The 10,744-nt window shown below is 52.7% G+C and overlaps 2 protein-coding genes across 2 annotated transcripts in view; both read left to right on the top strand.

Moving 5' to 3' along the window:
• The first annotated feature begins 453 nt into the window (after positions 1-453).
• LOC136964869 (sarcalumenin-like) lies at positions 454-2,563 on the top strand. The gene is given in 5 exon segments (XM_067258817.1): positions 454-567; positions 749-982; positions 1,152-1,391; positions 1,394-1,500; positions 1,993-2,563. Coding segments are annotated over 5 exon segments (1,173 nt in total). The 5' UTR covers positions 454-473; the 3' UTR covers positions 2,491-2,563.
• A 3,870-nt stretch (positions 2,564-6,433) lies between these two features.
• Positions 6,434-10,744, top strand: part of adcy9 (adenylate cyclase 9) — an 18,759-nt gene continuing 14,448 nt past the window's right edge. Inside the window, 4 exon segments of the mRNA XM_067258820.1 lie at positions 6,434-7,747; positions 7,750-7,928; positions 7,969-8,662; positions 8,664-8,958. Coding sequence (XP_067114921.1) covers positions 6,986-7,747; positions 7,750-7,928; positions 7,969-8,662; positions 8,664-8,958 — 1,930 coding nt within the window. The 5' untranslated portion in view covers positions 6,434-6,985.

Genomic DNA, 10,744 nt, shown 5'->3' with positions numbered 1-10,744 from the left:
ATCTACACTCTTTCCCTACACGACGCTCTTCCGATCTGTAGTCTCTCTCTCTCTCTGCCTCCCTCCCTCTCTCTCTGTCCTCTCTCTGTCCCTCCCTCTCTCTCTGTCCTCTCTCTGTCCCTCTCTCTCTCTGCCTCCCTCCCTCTCTCTCTCTCCCTCCCTTCCTCCCTCTGTCCCTCCCTCCCTCCCTCTCTGTCCCTCTCTCTGTCCCTCTCTCTCTCTGCCTCCCTCCCTCTCTCTCTGTCCCTCTCTCTCCCTCCCTCCCTCTCTCTCTTTCTCTCTCTCTGTCCTCTCTCTTTCTGCCTCCTCCTCCCTCCTTCTCTCTCTTTCTTTCTCTCTCTCTGTCCCTCTCTCTCTCTGCCTCCCTCCTTCTCTCTCTCTCTGTCCCTCCCTCTCTCTCTCTGCCTCCCTCCCTCCCTCTCTCTCTGTGCCTCTCGTCGCTGCCTCCAGATGGAGAGATCACCTCCAAGCCTATGGTGTTGTTCCTGGGCCCCTGGAGTGTGGGCAAGTCCTCCATGATCAACTACCTGCTGGGTCTGCATGGCACACCCCAACAGCTCTACACAGGTGGAGGACACCGACCCATGCACACACACACCTTCTGCCCCCCTCTCTGTGTCTCCCTTCCACTAAACCTCATCTTCCTCTTACCCTCCCTCCTCCTGTTCCTCCCACTCCTTTTCTCCCACTCCCCCTGCTCTCCTCTCCCTTTCCCCCCCCTCCCCCTCCTCCCCCCCCCCCCTCCCAGGGGCGGAGCCGACCACCTCAGAGTACACGGTGGTGATGCACGGGGAGAAGTTCCGCACGGTGGAGGGCATCGTCATGGCGGCGGACAGCTCGCGCTCCTTCTCGCCCCTGGAGAAGTTCGGCCAGGGCTTCCTGGAGAGGCTGGTGGGCATCGAGATGCCCCACAAGCTGCTGGAGAGGGTCACCTTCGTGGACACGCCCGGGATCATCGAGAACCGCAAGCAGCAGGAGAGGGGTGAGGAAAGGCCTGCCCAGACACACAGAAAGATTTACTACACGTTTCTGTAGTATTCTTGTCTTTCACCTGTCTCTCTGCTGCTGCAACACTCATATTTACCCCGCCTGGGAACTCAGTTATCAGCAAAGCCTCCTCTCATTGGTCAAACCCACCTGTACCCTCCCAGGATACCCCTACAACGAGGTGTGCCAGTGGTTCATCGACCGCGCCGACCTCATCTTCCTGGTGTTCGACCCCACCAAGCTGGACGTGGGTGGCGAGCTGGAGATGCTCTTCAGGCAGATGAAGGGCCGTGAGTCCCAGATCCGCCTCATCCTCAACAAGGCCGACAACCTGGCGACGCAGGACCTGATGAGGGTGTACGGCGCCCTCTTCTGGAGCATGGCGCCCCTCATCAACGTGACGGAGCGCCCAGGGTCTACGTCAGCTCCTTCTGGCCCCAGGACTACGCCCCCAACACCAGCCGGGAGCTCTTCATGAGGGAGGAAACCTCTCTGCTGGAGGATCTTAACCAGGTGAGGATGAGGGGTGAGGGCTGAGGATTATGGTGAGAATGAGGGATAAAGGTGAGGATGAGGGGTGAGGTAGAGGGTGAGGGTTATGTCAAGGTGAGGATGAGGGGTGAGGTAGAGGGTTATGTCAAGGTGAGGATGAGGGGTGAGGTTGATGGGTGAGGTTTAGGGGTGAGGGTTATGTCAAGGTGAGGATGAGGGGTGAGGTTGAGGTAGAGTGTGAGGGTTATGTCAAGGTGAGGATGAGGGGTGAGGTAGAGGGTTATGTCAAGGTGAGGATGAGGGGTGAGGTTGAGGGGTGAGGTTTAGGGGTGAGGGTTTTGTCAAGGTGAGGATGAGGGGTGAGGTTGAGGTAGAGTGTGAGGGGTTATGTCAAGGTGAGGATGAGGGGTGAGGTCGAGGGGTGAGGTTGAGGTACAGGGTGAGGGTTATGATGACGAGGATCACAGCTGTAGAACTGGAACCCCACCATTCCCCTCCTCCGTTTGCTCCCAGGTCATCGAGAACCAGCTGGAGAACAAGATCGCCTTCGTCCGCCAGCACGGCATCCGCGTGCGCATCCACGCGCTGCTGGTCGACCGCTACCTGCAGACGTACTACGACAAGCTGGGTTGGTTCAGCGACCCGTACGAGGTGTTCCACGACATCGTCACAGACCCGGATAAGTTCTACATCTTCAAGTCCATCCTGGCCAAGACCAACGTCAGCAAGTTCGACCTGCCGGACAAGGAGGCCTACCAGGACTTCTTCGGGGTGAACCCGGTGACGAGCTTCAAGCAGCTGTCCCAACACTGCAGCTGGTCTGGAGGATGCCTGCTGGAGAAGATCGAGAAGGCCATCACCGTGGAGCTCCCGGGGCTGCTTAGCAGTCTGGGGAAAAGCCCGGAAGCGCCGGCGCCGGTCAAGGCGCCCGCCCCGCCCCCGCCCCTTCCCGGGACTTGTACGGGGCCAGAGTGCACGGAGAAGCCCAAGAACAAGTGGAGGAGGCAGTGAAGGGAGGGAGCGAGGGATGCGAGAGAGAGAGAGAGAGAGAGAGAGAGAGAGAGAGAGAGAGAGAGAGAGAGAGAGAGAGAGAGGGAGAGAGGGAGAGAGGGAGAGAGGGAGAGAGAGAGAGAGAGAGAGAGAGAGAGAGAGAGAGAGAGAAGAGAGAGAGAGAGAGAGAGAGAGAGAAGAGGTGTGAAGATGTGGAGAGTTTTCTCTATAGGGGTTGACACCTGTGTTTGTCTGGACTGGACCTGAGGTAGTAATGGAGTGAGGGATGGAGTGAGGGAGGGAGGGAGGAAATGAGGTGTGGGCAGAGGAGAGGGTTGGGTACAAGAGAGTGGTGAGAGGGAAGGAGTGATTGCGTGGAGTTTCCAACTACAAGAAGCCGACCAGGATAGAATCGTAAATGAACATCCGAACAGAGAAAATGAGGGGGGGATAAAGGAAGATAATGATCAAAATCAGAGACTTATTATCTTCTGCTTTGACTCTCATACGTGAAGGAAACAAAGATTATAAACAAAACGGTTGTTGTTTTTATTTCTTTCTCTGTTTGTTTTAAAGTTTGTACTTTATTTATTCAGTTTTTTTTTTCAATGGGATGAACAATTAAAAAAAGAAAAGAAAAATGAGTTTCATCTGAATTATGAAATATTAACTTACTGTGCTCATTTTTAAACTATCTCAAGTTTGTCTGTTTTTCTTTTTGGCAGCCATCTTTGTTTGCTATGCCTTGTAGCCATGTAAGATTGCATTTGTAAATTTGACGCTAGTTAATCGTTTCGCCTTCTTTGTCTGCTGACTTAACTCAGTATGCTGCATGTCAAGAGGACTGTTGTCAATAAAGTTACAGTTTTCGTCCTTGTACCCTTTGTTTCGTGTGGTTCCTTTAAGAAAGCTAAACCTCAGTCTCTCACTTCATCTGATAAAGTATGGAGCCGTTTCCCCGTGAACGTACATAATTCATCTTTATCTTGTTCAGTAGTCATGGTGGGGAGGCTTCCACAATACAACACACACACACACACACACACACAGACACACACACACACACACACACACGCACACACACACGCACACACACAGACACACACACACACACGCACACACACACACGCACACACACACGCACACACACACGCACACACACACACACACACACACACACAGACATATAGTCCTTTAAATCTTTGATCAAACCATTTGAATCAAGAAACTACATATATTTTATTCAATACGCTCATAAGAAATTAGACCAAAGTGTATTTAAAGTGTAATTTGGATTTAAATTGTGGTAAACTTAAGCAATGTTGTGAGCAGACACCAGGTGGCGTCTCAATTCAGTTTCTGGAACTATTCTTGGTCCTTCGGTGTCATTCGGCAAAAAAACAGCCCTCCCTTTCAACACTTCCGATACACTCTCATAGCCAGAATAAAATTCATTTATCATCATTCATGCATTGCTTTACTTTTATTTTCAGGGGTTTCTGTTGGGATTCCAAATATGTTAATGTGCCACGCTACATGAGAGTTATTTTTAGACTCTCAACAGATAGGGTGTATGGGTGTGTCTAAAGGTAGCACACTGCCTTGACTTTATAAGTATTACAGGTTTAGGCGTGGACCAAAGTTATGAAGCATATCTGGGCCTCATAGCCACACACAGTGTGTGTGTGTGTGTGCCTACAGTATACATCCATGTGTGTGTTGACATTCATGTGTTAAACAAATGAGTGTGTGTGACATAAAACTACACCGGTGCTCCTGTGTATTGTGTACAATGACCCCTTATACTCATAAAACACTATCTTATCTTCCACACACCCACACACAAAACACGCACAAACACGACACACACGCACACACGCACACACGACAAACACACTCTTGCACACACACACACACACACACAACAGTTGCTTCACAGCTCTTACGGTGTTGGTCTTATCAATCCTAAGTGTTCTTTTTCAAGGTGTGTTGATGTACAAGATAAAGCTACCAGTATCGGGTGACACCCCCCCCAACACACACACATACGCACGCACACGCACACACACACACCAGTATCATAGTAAGACTGTGATCTCTTTCCAGTAAAACAAAACGCTTGTTTTATCTCATTCGCCCATGTTTCATCTGCTGTTATCACTGTCTGAACAAACAACACAATAATGCTTTTTGAATGAGGGTGGACATTTCAGTCAGATATTCCCAAAGTTGTTGGTACACCAAATGGTGTCGAACGCTTTTTTGTCTTTGAAGAAAAAAAAACTGACAACGAACTGCACAAAAGACCCGTTTCTCACCTTAAGCCCACTTCAACACCCACTTACTGTAACTTATTAATAAGAAGAATATTTACCCACGTTCCCTCCCCCTAGTTCACATGCGTGCTCGTCTCCACATATTTCTGCGTGCGCGCTCCCCTTTCCTAGTTGACAGCCCCCTCCCCTGTATTTTATGTCTGACTGGAGGCTCCTCTCTCGCGCTGCCCTGGTCACCCACCCACCCTCCAGCTCCACCGTCACAGCTGGACCAGAATTTCCGATCAAGTCAGGAAGATGGTGGTAGGGACTAGTGCCGTGCCGTCTTCGCCTAGATTAACGAAAACCACCCAAAAGTCGTTTATTTACTCTTCCGACACAACAAGATAGCTACGGTCGGTCGAGAAGGGAGGCAACCTTCACCAAACGGAAGGGGACGCCGCACGGCGAAAGCGCACAGAGTAGCCGAGTGTTATGGGCGCACGGCATGCCAGTGAAAACTAGAGCTACCCAGCCAGACTAGAGGAATTTCTGAAGAAGAGATAAGACAGTGAAGCGAACCGCTGGTAAAAACTATTCTTCGCTTTCGTGGATTTAACAAGGGAAGAGGGATAAAGGATATATTGTTTTGCTCCTCATGGGATTCCGGATCCTTGGGGAATGCGAAAGGAAATTCACAGACTCTCCCCCTGCCTTCCTCACTCCACGGCCCAAGCCTACAAGCTACCCCACGAGTGTACAAGTGTACAGCAACCACTGCTAACGAAGGAAATAGGCTACGTCCTGGGGAGAAAAAAAAAGTTTGGAAGCCTCTTTGGGCACAGAGGGAAACATATCGCTGACGTTTTTGCAGGCGTTTTTGCTTTTGCTTTGAGACCGTTTTTTTAACCGTCATTTTGAATGGATATCTACCATACCACACGGCTGAAAATACACCTCAATAAGAACACTACCCACGAATAACTCCAGCTAGTTTTATATGAATTTTAACAGTTTGTCTTTACCAGCTTTTACGTAGGTGGCAGTTTTATGCGTTTTGTTTTCTGCCAACTCTGCGCAACAAGTTAATGACCCACTCAAGCGCACAACGAGTCCTAAGATAATATCTAGTGTCATGTTTTGAGCGCCTCTCTCTCTCTCTATCGAAACGTCCTCGAATTACAGATTCATTGGAAGTGGGGATACAACCGGTGTAGAACCGGAGAGGGAGGTCAGGAAAGGACGGGGCTGCTCCGTGGGAATAGGCCCGCCTGTTGCACCGAAGCGGTGGGGACCGACCACAAACGGTCGCTGGTGATTTGGGTGGTCGCGAACGGACGGCTGTAACTCCTCTGTTTCGTATATTTACTTAGCTCTGGCCTACAACAGCGGCTTTGGAAACAACGGGATAACCCAGTAGTTCAGACATGTTATTCTCTCCAACGTTGGCACACGCTCCATGGAATGAGTATATGCTTTCAGAACGAAAATAAATTAAAAAAGGGATTTTTTTCTGAGCGTGTCCTCGGAAGATTAGACATACTTCTGAAAGAATCCTCTAGCCTTTTGTGGCACATTTTGGAATGCGTCAGACCAACCGTGGATACCCTTTATAAACCAACAAATGAAATATTGGAATTGAAAACGTCAAGAAAATGCCTCTCCTTTCGTCAGATGTGTGTAAAATAGTATAACTGTGTAAAGAAGATATCAATAAATAAAGGCAGTGCCAAAACACTACGCGCGTTGGAAAGAGGACTTTAAATATTTTAATAGTGTTAAACTCAAGTATTGTTTAACCTATGAATCGTTATGTGACAGCCTTAAGAAGTCGTTACCGTGATGTTTAAAAAAGGAGGTAAAGAGAGAACGGATGACATTGCTTTTAGGCAGTTGGAAAGAGACTCACGTGCACGAACCGAACTGCTCGAGAGCCCCTGAAGAGACCGGGAAATGGAATGTGAGTACTGACGTAATACGAGATCGGATAATGAGCTACTCAAGAGTTTGGAACGGTCTTTTTTATATGAGTGAATGTACCAGTTACCTCGTGCGTAGTAAAGACGTCTGTTTCGTGCGCACCATTTATCCGGTGTGATACCCATCACCCTTTCCCTCTCTCCTCCTCAATCTCTCTTCCTCCCCCCTCTTCCCCCCGCCAGATGTGCTCTCCCTCAATACCTGATTGCCTGCGCCGTCTGACACTGTTGACCGGACAGTAGCTGAATTATTTCGAGCCTTGCATCACGACAGCAGTCGACATGGCCTCGGTGCAAAAACACCGGCAGTTTCTCATGCACGGCACGGAGGTGAGCGTCGGTCCCAGAGGGGATGGCGCAGTGACAGTGCGGATTACCGACAACACCACAGAACACGTGCCTCCCCAGCAACATCAACAGGCGAACGAGCAGCGTGCTGGGGCTACCGTGGGCGGGAGTCCCCTAGGTAACAGTGGGACTACTGAAGTCGACCCCACTTCACACAAATACAGCTTTTCCAGCTGCAGCTCAGGTGATTCTGGTGTGCGCAGGAGTTTCATGACCACCCTACGCAGCCATAGCAAAGTCCCCCCTCTGTTTGAGAGGTCGGCCGCCCAGTGCTGGGACCCCAAATTCGACTCCTCCATCTTGGAAGAGGCGTGCCGCGAGCGCTGCTTCCCGCAGACGCAACGCCGCTTCCGGTACGTTCTCATCTACCTGGCGGCCTGCAGCGTCCTCTGGGGCGTGTATTTCGGCGTCCACTCCGAACGCTGCCACCCCGTCGCCTTCCTCGCCCCCACCGCCTCCTTCCTCCTCCTCCTCCTCCTCCTCTTCCTCTTCACCTTCACGCAACCCTACACGCGCTTCTACAACCAGGCCTCCCTGCTCCTCATCACGGCGACGTTTGCCATCACCCTCGCCCCGCAGATCCAGACCGCCGGCTTCTCCGACCCGGAGGGGTCCGGCGGAGGCGGGAACCAGACCCCCTTCGGCCCGCCTCCCTCCCCGGCCGGAGGGCTCCTCCCCCCGGGCTCCATGCATGACCCCCGGTGGGCACCTTCTCCCTGTGCATGGAGGTGCTGCTTCTCCTCTACAGCGTCCTCCACATCAGGCTGTACGCCTCGGTCCTGCTGGGGCTGCTGTTCTCCGTGCTGTACGAGACCTTGGGGTGGCTGCCCCTGTTGCAGAGGAGCTACGACGGAGGCGAGGGGGGCCGGGGATCCGGGTAGCGGCGGCGGGGGAAGCCACGGGGATCCCGGCTGGAGCTCCGGAGGCTGGGAACAGGAAACCCTGCCGTGGCTGGGCCCGGGGAAGGCCCTGCTCCACCTGTGCGCCCACGTCATCGGCATCCACCTCTTCATCATGTCCGAGGTGCGCTCCCGGAGCACGTTCCTCAAGGTGGGCCAGGCCATCATGCACGGGAAGGACCTGGAGGTGGAGAAGGCCCTGAAGGAGCGGATGATCCACTCGGTCATGCCCCGCCGGGTGGCGGACGAGCTGATGAGGCAGGGCGACGACGAGGACGGAGGCGCCGGGAAGCGCTACTCAGCGGGCGCCTGCTCCGCCGCGGGGATTTCCGCGGCGGGGGGGGGCGGCGGAGGAGGGGGCGGGGGCGGCCCGTCGTCGACGGGCGCCGTCAGCCCCAAGAACCACACCCACCACCACCGCAAGCGCAAGAAGACCTCCCTCCCGCGCGGCAAGATCGTGTTCCGCCCCTTCAACATGACCCGAATGGAGCCCGTCAGCATCCTGTTCGCCGACATCGTGGGCTTCACCAAGATGTCGGCCAACAAGTCGGCGCACGCCCTGGTGGGCCTCCTCAACGACCTCTTCGGCCGCTTCGACCGGCTGTGCGAGCTCACCTGCTGCGCCAAGATCAGCACGCTGGGCGACTGCTACTACTGCGTGGCGGGCTGCCCGGAGCCCCGCCCCGACCACGCCTACTGCTGCGTGGAGATGGGGCCTGGGCATGATCCAGGCCATCGAGCAGTTCTGCCAGGAGACTCGGGAGACCGTGGACATGCGCGTGGGCGTCCACACGGGCACGGTGCTCTGCGGCATCTTGGGGATGAAGCGCTTCAAGTTCGACGTGTGGTCCAACGACGTCAACCTGGCCAACCTGATGGAGCAGCTGGGCGTGGCCGGGAAGGTGCACCTGTCGGAGGCCACCGCCGGCTTCCTGGACGAGCGCTACCACCGGGAGGACGGGAGGGTGGAGGAGAGGGCGGGGCGGAGCCAGTTGGAGCAGCTGAAGGGTAAGCCGGGGCCGCTTGCCGATCGAGGTCTCCCTGTGTTCTTTCTGTGTGAGCGTTTGGTACGTGTATGTGTGTGTGTGCTTGGCTTATGTGTGTGAGCACTTGTGTGTCCGCCGCTGGGATAATCTCTAAAGAAGACTATTCCTTGTGGACTGTCTAATCTGAGGTCTCATGTGAATGAGAATTGTTGCCTCTATTGTCAGCCCTAAGATCCCCCCCCCCCCCCTCTCGAGGGTTCGTGTGTGTGCATTTGTGTGTGTGTGGGTGTGTGTGTGTGCATATGTGTTTATGCCTACTTATTTACACATGTTAAATCCAGGTCCATCAGAGACTGAACAAATGAAAAGGCAAAAAAGAGGTGGGGGGGGAGGAAGAATAGTGGGGAGAGATTAAGGAGGGGAGGGAGGGAAAAAGGAGGAGGAAAGAGGAGGAGGGGAAGAGGAGGAGGGAAAGAGGAGGAGGGAGGGATAAACAAGGCAGTCTCCACTTCATAAACAGACAGTATTGTGGCTCTGGAAACAGGTGCATTGTTTGATTGCGACCAGTTTTATTACACCTCTATGATCTCTCTCTCTCTCTCTTACTGCCTGCTTGTCTGTCTGTTTCCCTCCCTGCCTGTTCACTTTCCTCTGCCTGTCTGCCTGTCTGTCTGCCTGTCTGCCTGTCTGTCTGCCTGTCTGCCCGTCTGTCTGCCTGTCTGCCCGTCTGTCTGCCTGTCTGCCTGTCTGCCTGCCTGCCTGCCTGCCTGCCTGTCTGCCTGTCTGTCTGCCTGTCTGCCTGTCTGCCTGTCTGCCTGTCTGTCTGTCTGTCTGTCTGCCCTGTCTGGATATCTTCAGTGTTCAGCCCTTGTCTTCCTGGGGTGTGTTGTTAACCAGAGAGACAAGACTGAATGTTCTCAGGTGATTCTGGTGAGCAGGAGATTCTGTGTGTGTGTGTGTGTGTGTGTGTGTGTGTGTGTGTGTGTGTGTGAAATGGGGACAGAGAGAAAGAAATCCAATTCTGGGTGTGTGTTTTCAGGTGTGGATGCGGGTCTTCAGGTATCAGTGTGCAAGAGAAAGTGTGTGTGTGAGAGAAAGATGGCGTGCTTTAGCGTTGCAGTGAAATGACGCCTTCGCCTTTTATAACGTGTGTGTGCCTGTGTATGGCTGTGTGTGTTTGCGCTTGTGTGTGTATATGCATCTGTGTGTGTGTGTGTGTGTGTATTTAAGAGACTACCCCTCGTAGCTCTTTTCATGGCAGAGAGAGGTCCTGAGGTTGAGACTAACTTGTCTGGACTAAATCACACGTGTCACCTAAATATGCAGCGGTACATGACTGTGTATACCCTGCCACAGTCTACAGAAACCCCAACACACACACACACAAACACACACATACCTCTGTGCCTGAGAAGAGCAATTGACCTCCAATGTTGAGGGTACCAGATTATAAACCAATCAGAGAGCAGGAAGGAGGTAGGTGAAACATCACCATTTTGGGTCCGACTGAAGTAAACTCTGCTCTCCCCTGTTTGCTCCCTCTCTCTCTCTGTCTCTCTATCGGTCTCTGTCTCTCTCTTTGTCTCTGTCTCTCTCTGTCTCTATCTGTCTGTCTCTCTCTCTGTGTCTCTCTCTGTTTCTCTATCTTTCTCTTTCTCTGTGTCTGTCTCTCTTCTTTGTCTCTGTCTCTCTCTCTCTGTGTCTCTCTCTGTCTCTATCTCTGTCTGTCTCTCTCTCTGTCTCTCTCTCTGTGTCTCTCTCTGTCTCTATCTCTCGGTCGGTTTCTCTACACACATATCTACATGTAG

The sequence above is a fragment of the Osmerus mordax genome, chromosome 21, assembly GCF_038355195.1.
Source record: "Osmerus mordax isolate fOsmMor3 chromosome 21, fOsmMor3.pri, whole genome shotgun sequence".
Lineage (NCBI taxonomy): Eukaryota > Metazoa > Chordata > Actinopteri > Osmeriformes > Osmeridae > Osmerus > Osmerus mordax.
This window is presented reverse-complemented; position numbering and strand designations above follow the sequence as displayed.